Below are 27,104 nucleotides of genomic sequence, written 5' to 3'. Positions count from 1 at the left end.
TTTATGTGACACACTAGGTTAGGTATAACTATAGAAATAAAATTCTGATCAGTGTTTGCCAAGGGTTAGGTAGCCAGGGGAAGGGCTGATTACAAAGTAGCAGCATGAGGGAATTTGGGGGAGGTGATAAGACTATTTTTTATCTTGATTGTGCTGTTGGCTGTTGATTATATGACTCTGAATTTGTCAAAATTCACCAAAAAGATTGAATTTTACCAAAGGTAAATTTAAAAAGTGAATAAAATGATACAATGTTATATGAATGTGTAGAATATTAAATTCTATTATACTACTGCAAGCATATAAAAACTGAGTAAGTCTATAGAAGACTAAAAGGTAACTTGGAAAAATGAAACACCGATGTGAATAAGAAATAATTCAATGGTCAACTTTTCTCTTGAACTTTTGTTATATTTTGAAATTATCTTGCAATACAGTTAAGTTTCAAAACTTCATTAAAAAGAAAGAATATAAAAAATAAACAATTTTAATTTTTCTAAAAATTTTGACTAAATATTGAGATTTTGTTTATGTTAAAAAAGCAAAATACATGTTTAGTCAGCTTCTTAAATAGATTATTAGTCTAAACATAATCACTGGAACAAAACGCTGTTTCAAATTCTTTAGTAAACCCCCCCGCAAAACTTTACTAAAGGTGTTTTAAATAGTTTTGCAAAGTAAGAAGGCAGTAAGGCACTTATCTTGGATTTAGAGAGAAAAATCCCCAAGAAGGCTAAACATGTTAGAGTTGGAAAAGGTAGTTTAATTCAAATACGTGTTACATTTGAAGTTCTCGCAGGATATCTATGTGGATCTGTTCAGTAATAATTATAACTCCGTGATAAGTATTATAAAGGAACACAAACAGGTGCATGTAGAATCTCAGATATGAAGAGTTTAACTCTCTCTGAGGCCTAATGAAGGACGGTACATGTGAATTGAGTCTTAGAAAATGAAGAGGAGTTGGCTGGGTAAAGTAGGGGACAGCATTCCAAGTGGAAGCTACGGTACATGAAAAAGCATGATGGTGTGAGAGATCATGATGTGTTCCACACACTGTAATATTCAACTGGATATTTAATCCAGAGAGCAGGAGAGAATTCAAGCTTGGAAATACAAACAGAAAAAGTTAAATGATTCATTTATCAACATAAAAAATATCATTCAAAGGAGATTTCACCAATAAGATGGTCTTCCATATGGACCCCTAGTAAAGTATTAAAGCAAAATCTGCATATACTTCGACTTACTATAGCACGTCTTGGAATTTTGATAAAGGAATACAGGGAAGAAAAGGTAGAGTACCTTAAGGTGTCTTGCAACTTCTGGATTAAACAGAGGTGTTTTGATGTAATGAAAAAAGAGTGTTGCAATCCTTTTTCTGAGTCCTTCAAGGTTCTCATGTTTGACTCCTCTCATCATAAGGTCAACCTCCCTGTCAATCAATTCTAGAATTTCCTGAGTCAGTTTACATTCATGTTCCTGTGTAAAACACAACCATATTCAGTATAGAATTTTTAAAATCACTAATTAGTTTTTAAAATTATCACCCAAACAAACTGAAAACTAGATTCCAAAAGTAACGAAACATTGCTGACATAAGTATAAATTGGTGCCACTAATTTAGAAAAAATTTTGACATTATCTAGTAGAACTTAAGATATGCATAATCTACAACCCAGCAATTCTACTCTTAAGTGCTTTAAAAAATGTGCACGGAGTCATCGTTCACACGAGCTCAAAATTAGAAAAAACTAAATATCCATAAATAAATTGATTACATAAATAATGATGGCTTATTCATACAATAGAGTATTATCTGATAATGGACATGAATTAACTAGAGCTATATACAGTAACAAGTTTAAATCTTACAAATTAATGTTGAGCAAATGAAGCAAGGCACAAAATAATACATACAGTCTCATTCCATTTAAATAAAATCCAAAAATAAACAACACTACACCGTATTATTTAGAGATGTATACAGAGGTGGTAACTATGAAGAAAAATCAAGGAAATGACTACCATGAAAGTCTGTATGGTAATTACTTTTAGAGGACGAGAGGGTGAATTGCAAATATGAAGAGAAAGGGGGACGTTGGCAATGTCCTGTTTTGGGGCCAGAGGGCAGTAACAAAATTGGTGGTTTTATATTCGCTAAACTATACACGTAGTTTTTATACATTTTTTTCTGCATGTTTATATAATTCACAATAATCTTTAACAAAGCAATAGAAATGATGGTGATTGAATAAGAAAGCCCAAGTAGGAGTGAAGTGATTAAAGTAGAAGGATTTAGAAGTAAAAAAATTTAAAAGTAATAAAATAGTAAGTTGCTCTGACTGCCCAAGATGGACTACAAAAACCATAGTGTGAATGAAGGAGTCAGAGGGTAACGTCACTAACTGTAAAATAATGCTCTTCTCTTCTTTTTAATATGTACTTGGTATGACTAATACAAGAGTCTGCATCAGTGGTCTTTGACCCTGAGGGCACATTAGAATGACCTGGGGAAGATTTTAAAAGATTTTAACAGTGCCCTCACACTTGAGAATCTGATTTAACTGCTCTGAAATGGGGCCTAGATATCATTCCTATTCATTTATTCTCATACTCTCTCTCCCTTTCTCTGTGTATCTCTTTCTCTCTTTCAAGCTCTCCAGATGATTCTAACAGACCAGGTTCAAAATTCACTGGTCTATATTGGCAACTGTCATCAAAATAATACTTATTATTTATTGAGGGCTCCCTATTTGTAAGCATTGAGACACATAAATTATATATTTTATTTATATTCTATATACATACGTATGTATAAATATATGCACACATATATATGTGTATCTTCAAAGCAACTAATTTTACAGATGATGAAACTGATTTTCAGAAATATTAAATAACTAATCTAAGGTTGTGCAGCCAGAATAAACACAGCCAGAAATCGAGTCATGCTTAAAAGCCTTAATCCTCCATCAAATATTGTTAAATAAATGTATATGTGGATATATTAGGTTAAACATATTAAGACACGCACAACTTATCTTTTATGAGTCCATCCTTTGACTTTTTAAATTAACCAGCTAATGGTCCTAATTATGTCAGGTAAGAATATTTCTACTGTACTCTCTACCTGCACTCTCTTTTTGCCAATTTGGTCTTTCTACTGCCCTCTACAGATACCATGCTTATTTCCCACCTCTGGACCTATGGCTTCTCCCTCTCTTCCTATCTCTAGCTTCAAAGGCATAGTCACTTGACAAACATCTCTGAAAAGGCTGTCCAGAAAAAAGGCAGTCAGTGCCTAACTGAGTCCATGCCTCTGCTTTCAAGATGGGCAGAAATGTGAGAGACCTATGGGGACTTACCTGCCAACAAGAACCATTTACTCAACTACTTAAAGTGCCTTGAATCAATAACTGATGAGGAAAAGGAGATAAAAATACTTATACTAATGCTGCTTTAAAATTGCTAAAAATAAAATTTTCATTAAAAAGTGTCAAAATATACAGACAATAATTGTTGTTTTATTGAACTGAGTTGAGTACTAATCTCATGCTATATATATCTGCATTCATTGCAAAGTTAAGGATACATTTACATTTAGAATATTCATTGTGTTATATTTACTTTTGTATGTGTCACAATATATAGTTTGAGAACTTGTAGATAAATGTTAATGCATAAACCATATCCTCCCCCAATCATACCCAAACAATATAGTTGTTGACAAAATAAAATTCATATATATAGACATTTATTATCTTTATAATTACTTAATACAAACCATCTTATTTTAGTATTTAATTTTTTTATTGATAGTGGTAGTGATACCCAAAAACTAAGAGAAACTAACGTACCTTTACAGTATGTTTAAGTGTTAAGAGCACATCTAGTCTCTCATCTTGAGAGATATTTTTCAGCATAATGCAGTTATAGATGTTTTGCAGCTCTCTGGCTCTGATGGTGAATTGTGTATCCATCTCAATTATTTTGCCATCAAATGTTCTCCATAGCTTTGGAGCTGAACACTAAAAAATAATATTATGTTTATAATTATCAGTTAATTAAAGGTTCAAAAATAATTTTGTTCCTTCTACTATAAGTTAACCTTATTATCATGTGCTTTATGGAATAAAACTATCACTAAAACTTAAGAAAATTATTTGAAGAATTTGTAGACCATAGGAAAGTAAAACAATTTAGGAAAAAAAATATGAGAGAGCTCTAATCTGCAGAAGTACAAACATTTCCTCAGGATTCAGAATTTGCTACTAATTTGTACTAACTAGTATGATGGTTAGCTTGATGGATTTATGAAATAACTCCTGGGGAAAAAAGCATGCTATTTAGAATGCTAAAAAAATTATCTACTTGGTTCAATTATACTGAGTTGTATGAATGTATCTTGATTACACCTTGCCAATTGAGAACAACCCTTGTGGAACAAGATTACAATCCTCAAGGTGTTAGACCTACAGATATAGCAATGTGGGACTCAGTTACAGTTCCGTTTCCTATAAAAATAAATCTATAACAAGTTCACAGTTCTTCACAAAGCAGATGTCCATAGGGAAACAGCTGTATTTAGCTATTTTAGCAGTGCTGTGGCCCCTGCCTCCCTGACAATGGCTAAGATTCTCACTTCCTATTTCCACATCTGGCTTGGTGCCTCCCAACATAGCCCGTCTCCTGAACTGAGGGTCAAAGATGGAGCTAACTTGCCCTGAAGCTCATGTGAGGAGTCCCAGGCTAAGAATTCAGAGACAGGAAATGGAGTGAGTCCTCCACTGACTCAGGACCACAACAAAATATTTAAAGACTGTGTTTGCCAGTGCTTTTGTTCCCTCCTACCCAAACTATTGAGACTTTAAGAGAAGATTCATTGACCTAGAAAGAGCACAGTGAAAATTCACTGACTCTTCTACTTTAAGGTATAAAGCTGCTCAGTTTCTTTCCCTGATTATAATCTATCAAAAAGGAGGCTATTTTGATTACGATTTCTAACTGTCCAAATGCTTCATTTTTTGTAGACTGATTGGTAATTGCTTTGGAGACCTGTAGTCCAATTTATGCCATACTTGCAAGCATTTAAATCTTAGATTTGATATAATTTAAAGTTTAAATAGAAGCCCATGTTTCGGAATAAATCATCAGGAATGTAGAATAGCCAAATAGAGAAACCATTTAAGGCTGTATTTAGTATGACAGTGGTATGAATTTTTAGTTACAGCCTCAATTTACCTTTAATTTTTTTACATTTCATATTAGCTAAATTACACTGAAAACTACAGAGCTACCATTTAACAACTATATTTGATATGTTTTCAAAGTAATGCATCATTTTCTGATCAAAGGTAAAATGAATGTTGTGCAGAGCTAGGAATCTTCATCAGAAACTTTAGATCCTCAGTTCTAGTTTCAATCTAGCAAATGAGAAGATGAAGCCCTATGATTAATTTCTATTTTTAAGGCATAAATCTAATATTAAATAATATAGAGTTAATTAGCAGATTGATAAAATTAATAAAATTTATTAAGGATTACAAAAGGGAAATAGCTCAATAAGAAAATATTTTATGATTTAATTATTATCACTTAGAAATTTTAAAAATATATTGTTTTAAATGGATACAGCCTTTTTTGGGGTCAGAGTGTTACTGAAATCTAATGTTTGCTGCAAAGCTCTTTTTAAAACCTTTAAGGAATAAGCAATCTTAGGCTAAGTTTCATATAGCAATATTCTAAAGTCTAAAGCCTTAATCTTTGCACATAGTTTTCCTCAAGGTGGCTCTATTAAATGTAATTTCCCTTCTTCCAGTAATGTGAACAATACCTTTAGCTCTTTAGGCTGATAAGTTATTTCATTAATAATAATCCAAGTACAATAACCTTTTAATGAAATGCTTAGTTCATCTACTTTATTGTGGTTTTTTTCAGCTGTTGTATTGATTTAACTCCTGCCTTCCCTCCAAGTTTTTAGCCCCATCTAAGATACTGTGATATAGTAATACCTTGGATATTTTCCAAATATATTTAACATGCAAATCATTTCTACCCTTCAATTTTTAACTTAAATCCTAACTTTTCTATAAAGATTCCTAACTACTATGGTTTGAAACCACTGAAATCACTATTATCTGTCCTACTGTACATGTAAAAACACACACACACAGTATGCAGTGGGGCAATGCAATTTGGATCCAAATTGTTCTATAATTATAACTCTATTTCTCCTTACAGATTATAAGAAATAAATTTCTTATGTAGTTTTATATATTTCACCGGGCCTACAGTATTCATTCATTCATTCAATAAATATTTATTGTGTTTACTATAAATTGGTCAGTGTACTAGGTAGCAAGTAGATAAATTCTAATTTCATGAACTCTTAAATCTAAGAGCATAGAAAGATTAATAAATAAAAGATTAAAATAAATAAAAGATTAAAATAAAAGTTGATTATGCTTGATGATGCAGGTAAACAGGTAACTACAGTTTGATATGAAGCACTTAACTGGTAAAAAGAAAATAATATCTAAGATAAAACCTGACGAATAACTAGGAGATAGCCAGATTAAAGGGAACTGAGTGATACAATCAAAGATTCTTAGATTTGAAGTTTGAGTTCCCTAGTGTAAGCACTGAAATGATGTTTAAAAAAATCTGTTTGGCAACGTTGTTTTTATATTTGGATTTATTTCTGCCAACACTGATAACCTGGTCTTCAAGTCCAAGCTTCTTTGATTGCAGGCCTGAAGGTATTTTTTTTATTCTGATGCAGGAAAATGTCAACTTTGCTTATTTCTCTTTCTATGTCTTTTTTTCTTTGAATGCCTTGGCTGTAATAAGAGATGTACAACAATCATGTTCTTAAATTGCTTCAGAAAACAGGAGCATAATAATTTCCACTTAGCTGCCAACAAATGAAACAGCATAGACTCTGGAGGAGAGGAACAGAAGAACAGCAGGAAGACACATTTTGAGGAAGGGAAGGTGGAGAGATAACAAAAACCTTGAGAGCAGCAAGCTTCCACAAGAGAAGAAATGGCTGCACTGTGAGAGGCGGTCTTTTTTCTTTCTCCTAAATTAACACTCTAGACCCTCAGGGCACAAATTAAGAATAACACTAACCCCCCAGAGCTATTGGGTAGTGGTCAACTTTTCTTTTACACAGCAAAGTGGTTTTGTCCGTCCATAGAGGACACCCCTGTGTACTGTGGTGCTCAGAGAGAGGCAAGAGCTGTTTGCATTTTTCTATCCCATTACCTGTTGGCCACGTGAGTAAGGAGAAAAAAAAATTAAATGACACAGCTAAAGCAGATTGCAGTTTTTTAGCTTGTGATTGTGAGAAGTGGTGTGTAAATCAAAGAGAATCAAAGAAATAAATGGCCTTGACTCTAGGGAAAACCTCTTGCAGAAATTCAAACTGTCTCTTTACACAGTTTGGGTAAGCAGTACCCAAGATATATTAGAAACTGGCTGATGATTTTTCATTCAAATTTCTTGACCTGAATTTCTTCATCTCTGTCAATTAATGAGGTTTTAACATTTGACAACCTGTGGATGTCAATGTTTGATGTGATAAAATTACAAATTATTTAACTAATGCTTCAAAAATCTTTAGATTAAATTTTTTGTGGAGAATGAAGGCTTAGTATAGAATCCCTAATAACTGATTAGTTCAGTGCTTTTATTGGACTAATTTAAAATAGTAATCATTCATTACTCAGAGAAATTCTGTGTCCAGGATAAGATGATAAAAAATAAAATATTAGTTCAATACACTACATAATACTTAGACACATTGAAGTTAAACTAAAACCAAACCATAAAATTTTATTTTCCAGAGTTATTTCCAAATTATGGGAAAGTAAACATTCTCTTTACATATCTATATGTTATGGTGCTAAATGTGGATCTTAAAATCCGCATCATGGCCCTGGTTGTTAGAGTTAACATTTGAAAAAACTCTGACCTTATCTAGGCTCAGGGATTACTTATAAGCTGTTTTTTCTTAGCAATCAAAAAAACTGTAGAATAAGTTACTTCAAGTTTCATGAAATCAACACTGACTCCTCCTGAATATTTATTGGAGACAATGCTAGGCATGGGTAGGGTGGGACAGACAGGCATAAAACGGAATAGAACTGCTATAAGTATTTACAACAAAAGACTATAAAATCTACCTTAATTGTTTTCTATGATGTTTATTATGGCATCATATACAAAAAGGTGATTTAAATGACTTTGTATTAGAATAACAAAGATTTCACAATTTACTACGACAGGTTAAAAGCAGGTCACCGTTGGTCAATATTTTTAAAGAATGGACTAATTAGGCTACGTAATGGACTGAGGATTGACCTCAAGTGCAATTGTTCCATTCCGTGGTTGTGTTTGTCTTGCCCTGTATAACACTTTGGTCAAAACCGAGGTAAAATTCTCTTGTATCAGCTAAAATGTCCATTTCCTCTAAGTCTTAGCCTGGGGATTGGTGAGATTAACTGGTTTATCAGCTGGGGTGACCACAGGTTCAGAACGCCAATTCTAAAACCTATGACCCACAAAAAAGCCTTTCCCTTGATCTCTACAAGTTCTTGTGGCTAACTTTTCCATCCTTCCTGCCATCTTCTGATATTGCATCTTGGTATGCTGCCCTGAATCAGTCACTAAGGCCCAGTCATTTCTCTTGCTCCTTTTCCTCTTATGAAAAAAAAATCATCTTGCACTTAATATTTCAATTATTAGTGATATAATTAATGAAGTTACAAGAAGCCACATTGTGCCCCACTGCCTTCTAACTGTGTCCTCCCTCTACTCTCTCCCCTGGCAACACTCGAAAACCTCCATTTTCCTGCGATAGAGCAATTCTTCCCATACTAGGATCCTTTAGGGTCTCAGATTCTACCCCAAAACTTATTAAAGTATTTACCAAAAAAAAAAAAAATCTTCCTTCCTCACAGGAATTCTCATGACCAAAATCTCCCCATCTCATCTTTTTTTGGTGAAATTTAAAGAACTTCTTAGAAAGTTATACTTCATGACAGAGAGTAATCGTCATCAGCTGGCTCCAGAGGTGCTTTTATATGTTGGGACTTGATCTACCTTTGGACTCTCTATAATTCAAAACATGTTTAGGGACAATGCTAGACATGAAGCTGGAGGTTGGGGGGTGGGGTGAGGGGTGTGCAGGCATAATGAAGAATAGACATTTACAACAAGAATTTAAAATCGCTTATAGGAAACAAAGCAGCAGATGAAGCACAAGCAGGAAATCCTGTACAAGGTTCAGACTTAAATAAGGAAGGTAAGTACCACCCATGTTCCCTGTCCATTGGCACCTGAGAGGCCTCCAGCTCCTTCTTGTGCCCTGGGTCCATGCTGTCCTCTGAAGGTTAACAATCAGACACATAAGGAACACAGTGCCCAGTGATGAAGCTGGATTCAACATAGAGCAACTTGCTAAAGGAATAAGTTTAGTTCAAAATATGACTCTGGAGAAGTATGAATATTATGGCTTCCATACAGTAGAACTCAGCTATTCTAGAATGAAGATATTCAAGAATTTGAAATGATAGTATCTACATTGCATATTTTCTCATAGTACCTGAAATATAAAATTACAAATCATGGGGGCTTCCCTGGTGGGGCAGTGGTTAAGAATCCGCCTGCCAATGCAGGGGATACAGGTTTGAGCCCTGGTCCGGGAAGATCCCACATGCCGTGGAGCAGCTAAGCCCGTGTGCCACAACTGCTGAGCCTGTGCTCTAGAGCCCACGAGCCACAACTACTGGAGCCCGCACATCGCACTACTGAAGCCTGTGCTCCGCAACAAGAGAAGCCACTGCAATGAGAAGCCCGCACACCGCAATGGAGAGTAGCCCCAGCTTGCCGCCCGCACGCAGCAACAAACACCCAATGCAACCAAAAATAAATAAAATAAATAAATTTTTTTTAAAAATTACAAACCATTATTTCTTTCCCTTATTTTTCCTCCCTACCTTCCTCCACAAGCACTTATTGATACTCTGTGATGAGCACTGAGCTAGGATATGAGGCTATGGAGATAAAAGATAGCTCTTGCCTTAAGAAACTCAGAATCTAGGAAGGAGTCAGACATGTAAACAGATATAATAAAAATTGACCACTATGTACTAAGACAAAAATGAAACAGAGTCTTATGAAGGTACATAGTACAGGCTAAAGTAGGAGGATCAGTGATCCTTTCCGGAAGAAGGGACATCTGAGCTTGTTTTGAAGGGTGACTACCTGGTTACTGAAGAAGGAAGGAAAGGATGTTCCATGTAGAGGCCACAGCAGATGCAAAAGCATTGAGAGCATGTGGTCTTTCTGTGAACGTGCAAGTAATTGAGCATAGCTGAAACAGTATGGCTGTAGTGTGCGAGCAGAGATGATAAAAAACTGTGGAATGGGTCAGGTGTGCCAAGAATCGACTATAAAAGTCCTTGTTCCCTGAGGGCGACAAGGGGGGCCAGAGGCAGAATTGTGTTGAATGAGGTCCCTATGGCAACAATACGGATGATGGAGAAGAGAATTAAGAAGTGAGACTGGAGGTCGAAAGCCTCATTTGGGGACATAAAGTAATCCAGATCCAATTAAATCAGTGTCAAGCTCACACACACAAGGCAAGACCTGTCTCATGACAGCCTCTCAGAGGAGATAGGGAAACAGGAGAGGGGAGCTGTTCCATAACATCTCAGGAGTTACCATCCTCTCCAGTGCCAGCAGGATCACAAGGCATTCCACCAAGACTCAAGATTAGTTGTGGTCCAAGTCTTTGTTTACATGGCGTATTTGGATACACGCAAGGTCATCAAGGTGCATGGCAGAGCCACTTCCCTGTAGGCAGTGGTAGTGAGTTTGGAAAGGAAGAAGTAAAGAACTGAGGAGATTATTAAAGTAATAGAACAGACAGGTTGGTGGCTAAGTGGGACGTCAAGAATAATGCCCAGGTTTCTGTCTGAAGCAACTTAAGTAGATGAAGAAACATTCACAGAAGATAAATTATGTGAGTGTTACAGAAGAGGATCAGTTTGGAGGTGAGGGGTCAAGGAAAGGTAAGATGATATGACTCAGGGGTTGACATGTCAACTTGAGGTGTACTCTGGGGACATCCAAAGAGCAATGATAGTAGGCAATTCAGGATGTGATTTGGAAGCTCCTAGGAGAGGTCTGGCCTGGAACTGTAGCGAGTTCCAGGCTGCAGGCAGTAGTTAAAACCACAAGAAAAATTGAGATCAAACAGGAGAGCGTATAAGTAAGATGAGTGGGGGGCATTTATAGTATCAAAAAATATGGTTTTTAAGAACAAATGTTCTCAAATAACAAGAATCATACAACCAGAATCACTACAGGAGAATATCTTGAAGAATTCCATCCCTTTTCTTCTTGTGGCTGGATTGGCCTTTAATTGTTTGGAAAGATCAAGTTTATAAAAGGAAATTGGTCACTATGGAAACAGGCTATTCAATATCAAGCAGGCAGTTTCACTACAAAAGGGGAATTACTTTAGTTTTTGCCTTAATTGTATGTTTTCATGGTTTTCAATAATCATATATCCTTTGGGTCAGAAATTTCTAGTCACTTAATGACCTGGTGAGCAAAAGCAGAAACACTAGTCTATAGCTATTCCCCAGGTTGCTTACTATGGGGCACTGCGGGTCCAGACATTTTGTGACTTCAGTACTCGACATGTTACCAGTGTGTGCAATTCATCTAATTTCTATAGCCAGCCTAAGTCTAAACGAACAGTCACAAAGGTGGCGTCTCCATTTTTCCTTCATAGCTCTTTTCTTAAGAACACGTTAATTTCACGTGACTTGTCAATTGTTATTCTAGGCTGCAGTGAAAATCTAAAGCTGTATAAGAAAAAAATATATATATACAAAATTTAACTAAATATGTCACCAAAATACTAAACAATATTCACACAAATTCTGACAATGTAAGTCTCTTCTTTAGTTCATTATTCTATCTTTTTAAATTCAGGATACATTCATATTTAAATGATTGTTACTTCAATAACCTTATCCAAAAAAGCTTGTATCGATGCTTCCTGGTTAGCCGTATAAGCGATGTATCTATGTCTCCCAATGGAAGCAATTATCTGGGTCTCTTTTTCCAGGAGTTCACACAAAGCAGCTTTCCTTTCGGCTCCAGTGAAAGACTGGTTAATGCGTGCAAGTTCTTCTTGCCTCCAGACTAGAGGAATAACATAAAAGACTCTTGAGTCTTTAAAATCCCACATCTTTACAGAGCATTTTTTACTCTCACCTCCAGAGAAGTGTATTTTATTTTTATAACAATTTAAATAAAATTATACATGAATAGAATCATTCATATTGTACACCTGATATATGAAAAAAAATAGGATGAAATGAAAGCTGAGAGACGTAAAGCAATAAAAGTAGAGTCAAACTAACAGAAGCTGTAAGACATCAGTACAGATCATGTCAAATTATGCCTCCAAGTAAGCATGCACACCCCCCAGTATTGGAACAAATATGGCTTGGATTTGTGGCAGCCATGAACGTGTCCTGCTCAGATCTCCCTCCAAGAGAGTACCTGTAGCTAGAAGTACAGGTGGCTGACAGTACCAGCTACAGCACTTCGGATCTGCCGCCATATTGGAGCAGAGGGCACACTTTTCCCACAATTACTCCCAGTCAATGAGTAAGAACCATGGGAGAATCAGGGATTGGCCATGTCTGCCCAATAGTGGTCTCTTCTGTGGTCAATCAGAGCTGACGGTCAGGCCGGCTCAGACTTCCTCAGAACTCTACCTGTTTGAAGGCCTCCATCCCTCATCCTCATTCCTTCCCTCTCTCAGCTTTCACAGGTGTCAACCTACATCTCAATCTGAAGACTTTCGTTGCCCTTCCCTGCTCTCTCTTCCCTTTATCTTTCACTTCAAACTCCATCTTGGTGTCTGCTTCCCCCTGTACCCAAACTGACAGTTTTATGTAGAAATGTTGACTTCAATTGTTTTCTTCATTATTAGCACTTTTAGAATGATTTTCCATTTCTTTACAAAACCCTAATCATATCAGCAAATGTTATAAGGTAATTACATTTACACTTTACTCAAACCAATGAATCACGTTAGAATAATATTTACAATATTTTAAAGTGTTGGTTACTATCAACAAAGACTGTGTTGCACATTACTATATATAAAACAGATAATCAACAAGGACCTACAGTATAGCACAGGGAACTCTACTCAGTACTCTGTAATAACCTATATGGGAAAAGAATCTGAAAAAGAATAGATATATGTATATGTATAACTAAATCACTTTGCTGTACACCTGAAACTAACACAACATTGTAAATCAACTCTACTCCAATATAAAATAAAAATTAAAAATAGAATGTGTTGCATGAAATACATCCTAAAACCAAACCATAAAATGCCAAAGAATAGTACTTTTATAAACTCACTTTACCTAAAGATTACACCATATTCTCAAAATTAACCTCAGAAAATACAGAGTACTAGATCCTAACCCAAACTTAAATAAATCAAAATGTCTGGGCTCAGAATTTTTTATTTTAACAAGTGTTCCATTCAATTCTTATACACGTTAAATTTGGGGAAGAAAACTGTTTTATATCCCATATTTCAAAAATGTCAAAGTTATTTACATTAAAAGAAAAATAGTGTTGGAAAGAACCTTAGAAATTAAACAGTTCAACACTCCTCCCCATCTAAGACAGCATCCTCCTCCCAGCAGCTTGGACAGGTTTAATTTGCTCACCCTGGTCCTGGTCCTAGCCTATGAGGCTAACAGTCAGTCTATTCTTTGCACCACATGGCATCGAAGACAGCTGTCACAGTCCACTTAGGTTTTCTCTTTTCCAGACAAAAACACTTCCCTTTCTTAAATTGCATATTATTTGACATAATTTCATGTCCTATCCAGGCCTAGTTCCTCTTTAATATATGGCATACCAAATTTCTGACAAGATGGAGGTTTATATACAGGCTGTTAACTCCAACTCCTCTCTCCTAAGTTCTTCTAGAAATGATACAGGAAACATGAAATGGGGGAGGAGAGGGAGAGACCGGAAGCAGTACTGGAAATCAGAGAGAGGTGTGATCCATGTGGTAGAAATCTTAGGGCAATTTCCGTAAGACACAGTGCAGATTCGACTGGAAGACACTCAAAGAGGCACAGATGTCGTCCCCCAAACTGCTGTTGTCTCATCTCAGAAAGTGGACCCTCTAGCAGAAGGTAGTAAACCTTAACTCAGGACTCAGAACTAGAGAAAAGGGTAGGCTATGAATCCATTTGATAGTTTACCTGTTTTAAGAACGTCTTTGAAAAACTTTAAGAAGGAATAAAAAAAGAATGCTTACATTTCAAATCATTGCAGAAAAGAGTAACAATCATAAATGTTTGTGCAGAAAAAGACAAAAAAATTAGAAATAAAAAGCATAAAGAAAGATGAGAGAAGCAAAATCAGGCATAATCGTTATATTGAAAAATATGATCTGGTTCGATTTTTTTGACTGAAAATAAAATATTATGGTTTTTTAAAAATTCAATGACATGATGTTTTTGGAAGGCACAAAGTGATGCCAAAGACTAAGGTTAAACATAAAAGGATGGTAAATATGAACAACAAAAAAGACAGATACAGCAATATTAATATATTGAAAATAGGGGGGAAAACACTCAAAATTCATCCCTTGGGATAGAAGATAATTGTATGATGAAAGGTATGACTCTCGTGAATATTTATACTGAAAATCACATCCCATCAAGCTATAAAAAGCAAAACTTCTATCAGTTATAAACACTATTGTGGTGAGTATATTTTATATTACATAAACATAAATAAAATACAAATGAGTTAATCTATGACAGTCAAGTAAAGAAGAATTAAAAACAAAAAATATCTGACACAGTATGATTAACAAATTTAAATTAATTAATATACATCAAGCTCTGAACACCAAAGTCTGAAAATGTATCTTATTTTCAAAGTTCTATGAAGCATTTATATAAATTTATGTAAATTCTAGGAGTAGGAATGGAAGAAAACATAAATCCCCCAAATCGGAAATGTCAAAAACTGCATTTTTTGACACAGTACAATTCAACTACAATTAATAACAAAAGTTTAAAAAAGAAATATATTCCTATCTGCTTGGAAATGTAAGAAATACTATAAAAAGCAACACTTTAATGAAATTAGAAGTAAAAGGTATGAGTGTCAACAATTAAGGAAAGAAAAAAGCACTACATATCAAAATGCATAGGATGAAACAAAAATTGCAGTAAGTTCAATTTGAGGGAATTTTACATAAGTAAGCCTCAATTTTAAATCAGGCACCTGAAAAGTGTGTATTGGGGCAGGGAGCCGGGCAGAGTTATAAAAAGCTGTAATGTATGTGACAGTTAATCACAAGCCTTCTCTGGAAGGTCATGTCTTCTGGGCACACCTCCCATTCTCCATGATTACTGAAAGATAACAGTATGGCTTTGATCCCCTGGGACATACATTTGGACTGTGAACCTGAACTCATTTGAGCCATATTTGTTTTCTGTTCTTCACAGAACATGGAAGCAAAACAAAAGTAGAAACAGTGACCTACTGTTCTTTATTCTGAACAAATATTCCATAAAGTCACTCTAGTCTTTCATCACAATTCTTTTCAATGTGAACTTATTAGGTGCTTTACTACTGGAAAGCCATATTTACTTAATTAGCCATGTAATTCTTTCCTTTTATGTAGAGATGATTTATTACTTTATTGTCAGAATAATGAAGCTTCAGAGTCTCATGAACTACATTCTGGCCATAGAATCAAGCCTATTTTTTATCTGAACTTCAAAAAACCTAGTTCCCTGATCTGGTTATTATATCAATACTTGTCAAAATCCTATCACTTCTTTGCCAATTCAAAATACTCAACTGCAATTTTTGAGCAATTATTATCTGAAAGAACTCTATAAAGTTTGATGGTACATACAAAAGTGAGAAAGACATAATGCCTTCTTGAAGGAGCAAACGTGTCTCTGCCTCTCCCTAGTTGGATAGACTGTAAAATCATTCCACTGGGACAGAATTTTTGCTTGTCATTACATTTATCTTTACCCAAAAGCCTGACATTTTTCACCATTAGTTTTAAAGACTTCCTTTGGGTAAATCAACTCTTGACATAAGACTACTTCCTCTTATCTTCTATTAGATATGATTCAATCAAGTAAAATGTACTCTTCTGTTGTTATATTCCAGACATGATTACTCTCTCATCGTGTTGCAGGGATATTTCAGAATATATTACATTTATATATAATTTATATAATTAGAAATTATATTTTCCTTCTTCTATTAAAATTTCAAGGTTACCTTAATACTAGTCCCTGCATCGAAAGGTAAATATCTGAAGTCATAAGTGTTGTTTCTGGCCCTCCTCTGTTATAACCACTGCCTTTCATGATATCTAGTTTTATAATTTTATCATATTATTTCTTCCTCCTCTCAAATTTCAATTTGAAATCATCCTGATCAGGTCAAGGACTTGTCAGTTGTGTTCTTTATAAGAATCCCATTCTGTCTCTTACCAGGAATACATTATTCAGATACTGTACAGTTCGGCCTATTCGAAAAGAGGATTTGTAAATTTAAAAGCTAAATTGTGTTCAGCAAAAGGGTTGTAAATTTAAGTGCTAAATTATGTTATGAAAGTCCAGAAAATCCATGATTGATGAGCTTATCATTTAAGAGTAGTTTTACCAACCAAAAAGCTTTAAAATTTTGACAATATCCATATACTAAAAGGCAGTATATGAATAAAGAGGAAGATTGCTTGCTTGTGGAAATAATAACTGAGAATATTTACTCATGGGATTATATGGATGTCCCCAGAAAGCAAATAAAAACTGAATGATACTAGTAACCGTATTTTACTTCCCAGTTTTACATTAGAAACCTTTGGGACCAGTAATAAATTTAGGCCACTAGGATATTTAAGCTATTCTGCCAACCTCAAAAAGCAATATACTGATCTGCTAGATTAATCCTTAAGTCCTGGGTGAATCTGGAGCTATACATATGTGTATTTAAATACATTTATATCCATATATGTTCAGATTTTGTATTTTGCTTAAATTATTAGTATGACTTTTAAAAAGGAAACAACCCAATGAAGCTAATTAGAAATATGAAAATAATGGACCTTAATTCCAATAATATTCTCCATTAGATGAACAAACTCCCTGTAAATCTACAGTAAAGGATAGAACATGGCATCAGAAAAATGCCATGACCCACTACTAATAAGGAATAGAAAAACACAGGAACCAGGAACAGCTATATAAAACTGATTTTATAATTGATTTGACAGTTTCCAGAACTATACAGAGAAGACATTGAGAAAAATGAGAGATTCTTCCTGCTTTCATAAAATATATGCTCTCTGGGAATGATAATAAAAGCAAACAAAAAAAATTGGAATCCTGCATTAGTTTGCTAGGGCTGTCATTGCAAAGTACCACAGACTGGGAGGCTTAAATAACAGAAATTTATTTCCTCACAGTTCTGAAGGATGGAAGTTCAAGATCAAGGTGATGGCAGGATTAGTTTCCCCTGAGGGCCTCTCTCCTGGGCTTGTAAAGGGCCACCTTCCTCCACTGTCTTCACATGACCTTCTCTCTGTGCATGTCTGTGTCCTAATCTCCTCTTCTTATAAGGATACCAGTCATACTGGACTAGGGTCCCATATGAGCTCACTTTTTCTCCATTAGTTCTTTAAAGGCCCTATCTCCAAATACAGTCACATTCTGAGGTACTGGACGTTAGAACTTCAACATCTGAATTTGGGGGGAACATAATTCAGCCCATAACAGATGTCAATAACCTCCAATATTTTTTTTTTTTTTTTTTTTTTTCGGTACGCGGGCCTCTCACTGTTGTGGCCTCTCCCGTTGCGGAGCACAGGCTCCGGACGCGCAGGCTCAGCGGCCATGGCTCACGGGCCCAGCAGCTCCGCGGCATGTGGGATCTTCCCGGACCGGGGCACGAACCCGTGTCCCCTGCATCGGCAGGCGGACTCTCAACCACTGCGCCACCAGGGAAGCCCGACCTCCAATATTTTTAAAGAAAAAGATATGAAAGCAACCGGTTCCTTTCAAAGAATACATTTATCTTATAACCTTAACTTACATTCTTGAACAAACTACCTAATTTCCAGGGTCTGAAGTTCAACTATAAAATGAAAGGACAGTACTAAAATATAAAGTCCATACACATTCTAAAATTTCTGAGATCTAATAAACTTGCTATTTCCAAACAAGAAACAGCAGAACATACAATATTTTGTCTGTCACTGGCAGTTTATACGCATCTGCTTTTTAAAATTCTTATCACAGACTGGAAGCCTGAATGGAAAAAAACCAAGAAAGATTCAGACTAAAAGCCCAGGGCCAGATCTGTCAAAGGACTGGGGCCAGGGAGTCTCCAGAAGCTAGAAGTCAAGGGACCTTGAGATCGAGAGGTAATAATTAGAGAAGAGTCAGAAAACACCATTTCCACAAGTTAAAACAAGACAAAGGGTAGAAGATTCAATTCAACAAACATTTATTAGACATAATGAACAAGGTCCTATCTGGTGCCCTAGGTACAGACATGGACAGTTAAGAGAATGGTATGCACAGAGAATAATGGGGCAAGGAAAAGAGGCTCTGAGCCTAATCCATGCTGATAAGAGAGGTTTCCTAAAGATAATGACTCCTATACCGAGTCTGAGATAAGAGTGACCAGTCAGATCAATGAAAGAAGTTGCCCTCAACATACTGCTGTAAGAAAAAAAAAAAAAAAAAAGGAAGACATAAAAATCAAACACTGTTGCCCAGAGATAGTCTTGTCTTTGATACAGCATATTATCTTATACAGTTAAATTCATTTTCCTAAATTGATATCATTTTGCTTTTATTACTAAGGAACAGGTTACCTGGAGGAAAAGTTAAACTTTGTTATTAGGAGTTGTAATTCAAACTATGCAACAGTCACTATGAGCCACAAGAGGGCAACAGTTTCAAACACTGGAGTAAAGAATATGGAACAAAAACTATAGTAAATAGAAGAGCTATGTAAATTACTGAGCTTGTGAACCAGAATTTTAACTACAACAAAACAGAACTTTAAATTATTCTTACAGTTCTAATTTAGAATTTTAGGCTTGGAAGAAAACTAAGAGATGTCTCTTTTATGTAAGAAATTTCATTTTCATTTTCTTCCATTTATCAGAGAGATAGATGTATTACTATTGCTTGTTAGACCTAGTGTTTAATTGTATCATCTTCAGTAAATAGCATATTATCATATAGCTATTTAAATAGACCTGATATCTGACACCTAAAATTGTATTCAATTAGAGAGGAAAGGATGACCTGAGTAACAGAGCACGTAGTAACGTCCACAAATAAATAGTATATAAAGAAACAACGTTATAGTAAGAAAATTTACTTAAAGTTAATATTATGAATAATCATAGAGAAGTCAAAGACTATTATTTCTTTGGATAAAAAGACCGTATTCAACTAAAAAAAAAAACTGAGGCTACTTTTAATTTTTTAAATTCTTCTATGTCATCACAAGAGCCCAACTTCACTTTCCGGTATCTAAGCTAACAAATAACTCTTCTGTTCTGGTTACTTCCACTTTAGAGATACTCTTGGGAAAGCAGAAGCTAGAGACAGTTGCATGGCTACATCCTTGGGATTCCCTTCATTCATTTACTTATTCATTCTACCAGTATTTGTTGGGCATGTGAGCTAAACACAGAAAAAGAGATCATCCAAAAAATAAATAAGTCATTCACTTACGGAGCTTACAGTCCAGTAGTGAAATTAATGTTAAAAAAAACGTATTGTGGTGTTATAAATGAAAAGTTGGTGTGCAGTGAGAACCATAAGATGATAATAGGATGTCCAAGTTGCACTGTCAGTCACAAAAGCCTTTGAGTAGGTGATACTTAAGCTGAGATTAGAAGGTGGGTATTGCGGAAAAGCTTCAAGAAGAACAGTGTATATAACTGCCCAAAGTAGGGAGTGATTGGCTTGTTCAAGTAACGGAAGTTTTTAACTGTGTCAATGACTAGCACACATCCTATGGAAGAAATAAGCCATAAAATCAAATGTGTAGAGAATATACATACATATACATATTTATTTATTTATTTATAATAATTAGTAGAGGGGAATAAAAAGGTATCTCCTGTAAAGAGCAGAATCAGAGACAGAATGCTGGACTGAGGGGTTCAAGACAGTTCAACTCTGAATTCACAAATTCCCAAGACCATCAGAGAAACAGACTGGACAATACTTTCTCTTTTTATCTCATAGGGATGAGGAGCAAATGAGATAACATACTAAAACTGAATAATTTACAGAGCCGTATTCACATTTTATTTATCTATTGTTAATATAAAAGCATTTCCAATTTCACTCCAGCCTTAATTCCTGTCCCAAATGTAAGACATTATTCATCTTTTAAAATTCTCTAGTCCAGATACCCCAGACATCTTCCTAAAATAATAAGGTCCCCCTTCTGTCTTTAGTAAACCTGTTTTTCCTACTAATGAAAAATTATAAAATTAATATTTTATGCAAAGCCTATTTCAAACTTACGTTCTAGTGCATTGTAAAGAAGTTCAAAATCTTCTTTTGTTTGAGGATTATGCCTCCGGTAATAATCCAATTTCATCCACTCTTCTTTTTCTCTTATCTTCCTTAGTTCTTCCTGTGCTTCCCACTGCAACCTTAACATTTTCTGTCTTTTTAAATTGTCTACCACAACTTTAGCATGCCATCGTCGGTAGTAAGTCTGTATCACAATTACCTATACTTAAAGGAAATAAAATATGGTCAACCTTATTACACAATGAAAGGCAACAATGACTATTTCTATTCCAATTCAATAAGTACTAAAAAATACTGAGAGTCTAGTTTCAGCTCTGTGCCATGTATTCTCACATACATTATAACAGAAAGGTCATAGATAATGCACATCAGCTATCTGACTTTGAAATCTAGTAGCAAGTATACCTTCACAGGAGGCAGTTAGTATGAAGTTAAGGGCACAGGGTCTGGAGTACAGCTTAGTTTAAATCTTCCCTCGGCTACTCACTAGTTAGTTAATTTGGGTAAGTTACTTGCCACCTCTGTGCTTTAGTACCCTCAGGTGCAAAACAGTGATAATAATACTATGCATATAAAGTGCTTACCTCAAGCCTGGTACACCACAAGTCCTCTATAAATACTATTATTGTTATGAATACTATGTATTGTTATCTACTTTTTCTTAATTGTCATTAGCATAGGCTCATATCTTAAAAAATGGTATTTACTAACCACACAGCGGGTAGGTTATATGTGGAAACCACCAAAGCAAACATGTATTTATTAAATTGTGAGAAAAATATATATGTCTGAAGGCATATAATACAGTACTAGAGTCACAAAAAGCTTGCGATATAACTGAGATTTTTTGTTTTTATTTAGTAAACTCATTAAAAAAAAAGTAAAATATAGAGAGGCTAGATCAAGTGTGAGGGTAGAGAATATGCTGACACGTCCCTTCCCCTCATCCTAACCACTGATGACTACAGAAAAATTATAGAAGCAGAAATCAATAAAGATATTGGAGCATACTGAAGGAGTCCTCCAACAGAACAGAAACTTTAAAGAATTCCCTTCAAGAAATGAGGCACGTGGAATAAATTGAAGAAGGAATTAGTGTTACAGCTCTTTTAAAATTTGTCTCAGGTTTTCTGGTCCACACCGGAAAACCCCCCACGGAGCAGGGGTGGAATTTGAAGGAATCTACAGCCTAATCATGCACTGGAGAGGCAAGCTAGAAAACACAGAAGTGTCTCTAAGATGTTTCAACCCCAAAACTGGTGGATCCTGTGAGCAGAAGGGGTCTTAGGGCAACTAACAAGGTGACTGCTTGAAAAATGCAAAAGGGACAGGCTCCTCTAAAACAATTTACGTAAAGAGCATCAGAGGTATTTGCCTCTAGGCAAGAGTGGTTAGTGTCCCAGAAAGCTGGTGATGCCCAGAATGAATAGAAGCCCCTGCTCCAGAAAACTAGCTGCCTCCCAGAATCAAGCCTTGTGCATCCCCGAAAGCCACTGAGGTAAGGCTACAGTAAACAAATATGTTGTAGCACTTTGGACATCAGGAATTTCAAATACTCTTGAGTACACACCCAAGAGTAACCAAAGATTTGAGAACAGCCAACAGTATAAAAGGTTCCTCATTCAATGTAGAAGAATTTACATTTGTGTGAAAGAGAATTACTTACTAGAACAGAGGTTCTCAAAGTATGGTGGCCAGACCACCAGCAGCAGCAGCATCTGGAAAATTGTTAGAAATGCAGATTCTCAGAGTTAATCAGAAATTCTGGGGTGGGCATGGATTCTGCATATTTACAAATTTTCCATATGTTCTGTTGCATGCCAAAGTTTTAGAACCACTCTTTTAGAGTAAAGCAAAACAAAGCAAAACAAAAAACAAGACCAGACTAGAGTTAACATTTTCAGAGAGAAAGGAAAGGCTGTTGAATCAATACAAAAGAAGCAACAAAAGACTGTGACAACATATTTATTTTTGAAATTAAAAAAAAAATCAGTACAATGGGTTTATCTTGGGGCTATTAAACTTGTTAAACTCATTAAGGATATTAAAACACAGTTGTTTAAACAACTTAGTTTCTCCCTTCTCGCATGATACTCCAGGGATTGGCCCAGGGATTGGCAAGCAGTTTAGGACTAGTAGGAAGCTCTGTGCTGTATTACAAATGGCTTCCTACTTGTGTTTCCTAGTGGCTGATCCACTTATCATCATCTTCTAGTCAGTAGAATAGGGGAAAAGACAAAAGAATTGCAATACAGTCACTTTAAGAGCAAAATCCAGAAGGGGCACACATCATTTCCCCTCACATTTCTTTTTTCCAGGCCTTAGTTCCTTGGCCTCACCAACATAGAAAAGAGGTTATAAAATGCAGTTTTCAGTGTTGCAGCCTCATGCCCAACTTAAGCTTTATTACAATGGGAAGAATAGGTATCAGCCAATAACTAGTAATCTATTCTGCTGATCAACAGAATGTGCAGAGTCTAAGAGGGAATTAGTAAGCAAGAAACTTAGACAAGAAAATCTTTTAGAATGCAGGTTGAAAGGTTGTAAAAATTAGAAAGAATGGAGGAATATTAACAGCCATGGAAGATAAATGTAGACATTCCAAAATATGTCTGATACAAGTTCCAGACAGAATGAAGAAAGTTGGATTAGAGAAATTGCTCAAAATATAATAGAAGAGCATTTCCCCAAACTAAAGACATGAGCTCTCAGATAGAAAGGATCCATCACCAAGTCTCAAGTACATCACACACAGTAAGATTACTAAGGATTAAGTGAAAATCCTAAAAGCTTCCAGAAAGAGGAAACAAAGAACTGAGAATCCCATTGACATTAGACTTTTAATCAAAAACAGCTTCAAAGATATAAAATAAAATAATTTTGAAAATAAGTTTGAATCTAACCTTCTACACCCACTCAGACTAAAACCCAAAATGAGGTTCATTCTATAGGACTTAGATGGTTCACCTCCCATGCGTAATATCTGAAATAATTACTAGAGAATATGTTCCAACAAGAACAATAAAGAGGGGGAGACCTTCAAGATGGCAGAGGAGAGACACGGAGATCACCTTCCTCCCCACAAATACATCAAAAATGCATCTACATGTGGGACAACTCCTACAGAACACCTACTGAACACTGGCAGACCTCGGACTTCCCAAAAGGCAAGAAACTCCCCACGTACCTGGGTAGGGCAAAAGAAAAAAGAAAAAACAGAGACATAAGAATAGGGACGGGACCTGCACCAGTGGGAGGGAGCTGTGAAGGAGGAAATGTTCCCACACACTAGAAGCCCCTTCACGGGCGGAGACTGAGGGTGGCGGAGGGGGGAAGCTTTGGAACCGCGGAGGAGAGCGCAGTAACAGGGGTGCAGAGAGCAAAGCGGAGAGATTCCCACACAGAGGATTGGTGCCGACCAGCACTCACCAGCCGGAGAGGCTTGTCTGCTCACCCGCCGGGGCAGGCGGGGGCTGGGAGCTCAGGCTTGGGCTTCGGTCGGATCCCAGGGAGAGGACTGGGATTGGCGGCGTGAACACAGCCTGAAGGGGGCTAGTGCCCCACAGCTAGCCAGGAGGGAGTCCGGGAAAATGTCTGGACTTGCCTAACAGGCAAAAGACCATTGTTTCGGGTGCGCGAGGAGAGGGGATTCAGAGCACCACTTTCTAAATGAGCTCCAGAGACGGGCGGAAGCCGCAGCTATCAGCTCGGACACCAGAGACGGGCATGAAATGCTAACACTGCTGCTGCAGCCACCAAGAAGCCTGTGTGCAAGCACAGGTCACTATCCACACTCCCCCGGGAGCCTGTGCAGCCCGCCACTGCCAGGGTCCCATGGTTCAGGGACAACTTCCCCCGGAGAACACACGGCACACCTCAGGCTGTTGCAACGTCATGTTGGCCTCTGCTGCTACAGGCTCGCCCCGCATTCCAATTATAACTAAGGTACCCCTCCCTCCCCCCGGCCTGAGTGAGCCAGAGCCCCCTAATCAACGGCTGCTTTAACCCCCTCCTGTCTGGGAAGGAACAGATGCCCTCAGGCGACCTACACACAGAGGCGGGGCCAAATCCAAATCTGAACTCCGGGAGCTGTGCGAACAAAGAAGAGAAAGGGAAATTTCTCCCAGCAGCCTCAGGAGCAGCTGAGTAAATCTCCACAATCAACTTGATGTACCCTGCATCTGTGGAATACCTTAAAAGACAATGAATCATCCCAAATTGAGGCGGTGGACTTTGAGAGCAACTGTAGACTTGGGGTTTGCTGTCTGCGACTGACTTGTTTCTGATTTTTATGTTTATCTTAGTATAGTCTTTAGTGCTTGTTTATCAATGGTAGATCTGTTTATTGGTTTGGTTGCTCTCCTCTTTTTTTTCCTGTTATTATTTAATAATTTTTTAAAAATTTTTATTTATTTATTTTTTCTTTCTTTCTTTTTTTCTCCCTTTTCTTCTGAGCTGTGTAGCTGACAGGGTCTTGGTACTCCGATCTGGTGTCAGGCCTGAGCTCTGAGGTGGGAGAGCTGAGTTCAGGATATCGGATCACCAGAGACCTCCTGGCCGCACATAATATCAATTGGCTAGAGCTCTCCCAGAGATCTCCACGTCAACACTAAGACCCAGCTCCACCCAACGGCCAGTAAGCTCCAGTGCTGGAAGCCCCATGCCAAACAACTAGAAAGACAGAAACACAACACCACCCATTAGCAGAGAGGCTGCCTAAAATCATACTAAGTTCATAGACATCACAAAATACATCACCGGACGCGGTCCTACCCACCAGAAAGACAAGATCTAGCCCCACCCACCAGAACATAAGCACCAGTCCCCCCAAACAGGAAGCCTACGCAAGCCACTGAACAAACCTTACCCACTGGGGACAGACACCAAAAACAATGGGAACTACAAACCTGCAGCCTGTGAAAAGGAGACCCCAAACACGGTAAGCAAGCAAAATGAGAAGACAAAGAAATATGCAGCAGATGAAGAAGCAAGGTTAAAAACCCACCAGACCAAACGAAGAGGAAATAGGCAGTATACCTGAAAAAGAATTCAGAGTAATGACAGTAAAGATGATCTGAAATCTTGGAAATAGAATGGAGAAAATACAAGAAATGTTTAACAAGGACCTAGAAAAACTAAAGAGCAAACAAAAATTAATGAACAACACAATAAATGAAATTAAAAATTCTCTAGAAGGAATCAATAGAAGAATAATTGAGGCAGAAGAACGGATAAGTGACCTGGAAGATAAAATAGTAAAAAACTATCACAGAATAGAATAAAGAAAAAGAATGAAAAGAATTGAGGACAGTCTCAGAGACACCTGGGACAATATTAAATGAACTAACATTCGAATTATAGGGGTCCCAGAAGAAGAAGAGAAAAAGAAAAGGTCTGAGAAAATATTTGAAGAGATTATAGTTGAAAACTTCCCTAACATGGGAAAGGAAATAGTCAGTCAAGTCCAGGAAGCACACACAGTCCCAAACAGGATAAAGCCAAGGAGAAACATGCCAAGACACATATTAATCAAACTATCAAAACTTAAATACAAAGAAAAATATTGAGAGCAGCAAGGGAAAAGCAACAAACAACATACAAGGGAATCCCCATAAGGTTAAAAGACCTACAATAACAAACCCAAAGCAATTAAGAAAATGGTAATAGGAACATACATATCGATAATTACCTTAAATGTAAGTGGATTAAATGCTCCACCCAAACACCTAGACTGGCTGAATTGATACAGAAATAAGACCCGTATATATACTGTCTACAAGAGACCCACTTCAGACCTAGGAACACATACAGACTGAAAGTGAGGGGATGGAAAAAGATATTCCATGAAAATGGAAATCAAAAGAAAGCTGGAGTAGCAATTCTCATATCAGACAAAATACACTTTAAAACAAAGACTATTACAAGAGACAAAGAAGGACACTACATAATGATCAAGGGATCAATCCAAGAAAACGATATAACAATTGTAAATATTTATGCACCCAACATAGGAACACCTCAATACATAATGCAAACGCTAACAGCCATAAAAGGGGAACTCGACAGTAACACAACCACAGTAGGGGACTTTAACACCCCACTTTCACCAATGGACAGATCACCCTAAATGAAAATAAAAAAGGAAACAAAAGCTTTAAAGGACACATTAAACAAGACGGACTTAACTGATATGTATAGGACATTCCATCCAAAAACAACATAATACACTTTCTTCTCACGTGCTCATGGAACATTCTCCAGGATAGACCATATCTTGGGTCACAAAACAAGCCTTGGTAAATTTAAGAAAATTGAAATCATATCAAGTATCTTTTCCAACCACAACACTATGAGACTAGATATCAATTACAGGGAAAAAAAACTGTAAAAAATACAAACACATGGAGGCTAAACAGTGTGCTACTA

At 36.5% G+C, this 27,104-nt stretch overlaps 1 protein-coding gene and 1 non-coding gene across 2 annotated transcripts in view; one reads left to right on the top strand and one right to left on the bottom strand.

Annotated features, from left to right (window-relative positions):
- Positions 1–27,104, bottom strand: part of IQUB (IQ motif and ubiquitin domain containing) — a 61,077-nt gene that overhangs the window by 13,202 nt on the left and 20,771 nt on the right. Inside the window, exons 7-10 of the mRNA XM_024129850.3 lie at positions 20,667–20,877; positions 12,050–12,225; positions 3,861–4,031; positions 1,306–1,482 (exon numbers count right to left, since the gene is read on the bottom strand). Coding sequence (XP_023985618.1) covers positions 1,306–1,482; positions 3,861–4,031; positions 12,050–12,225; positions 20,667–20,877 — 735 coding nt within the window. The remainder of the gene's footprint in view (positions 1–1,305; positions 1,483–3,860; positions 4,032–12,049; positions 12,226–20,666; positions 20,878–27,104) is intronic.
- Positions 21,772–21,831, top strand: LOC112067246 (U7 small nuclear RNA). The gene has a single exon (XR_002893183.1). It is a non-coding gene; the product is annotated as a U7 small nuclear RNA (small nuclear RNA).

This window comes from Physeter macrocephalus, chromosome 5 (genome assembly GCF_002837175.3).
Source record: "Physeter macrocephalus isolate SW-GA chromosome 5, ASM283717v5, whole genome shotgun sequence".
NCBI lineage: Eukaryota > Metazoa > Chordata > Mammalia > Artiodactyla > Physeteridae > Physeter > Physeter macrocephalus.
This window is presented reverse-complemented; position numbering and strand designations above follow the sequence as displayed.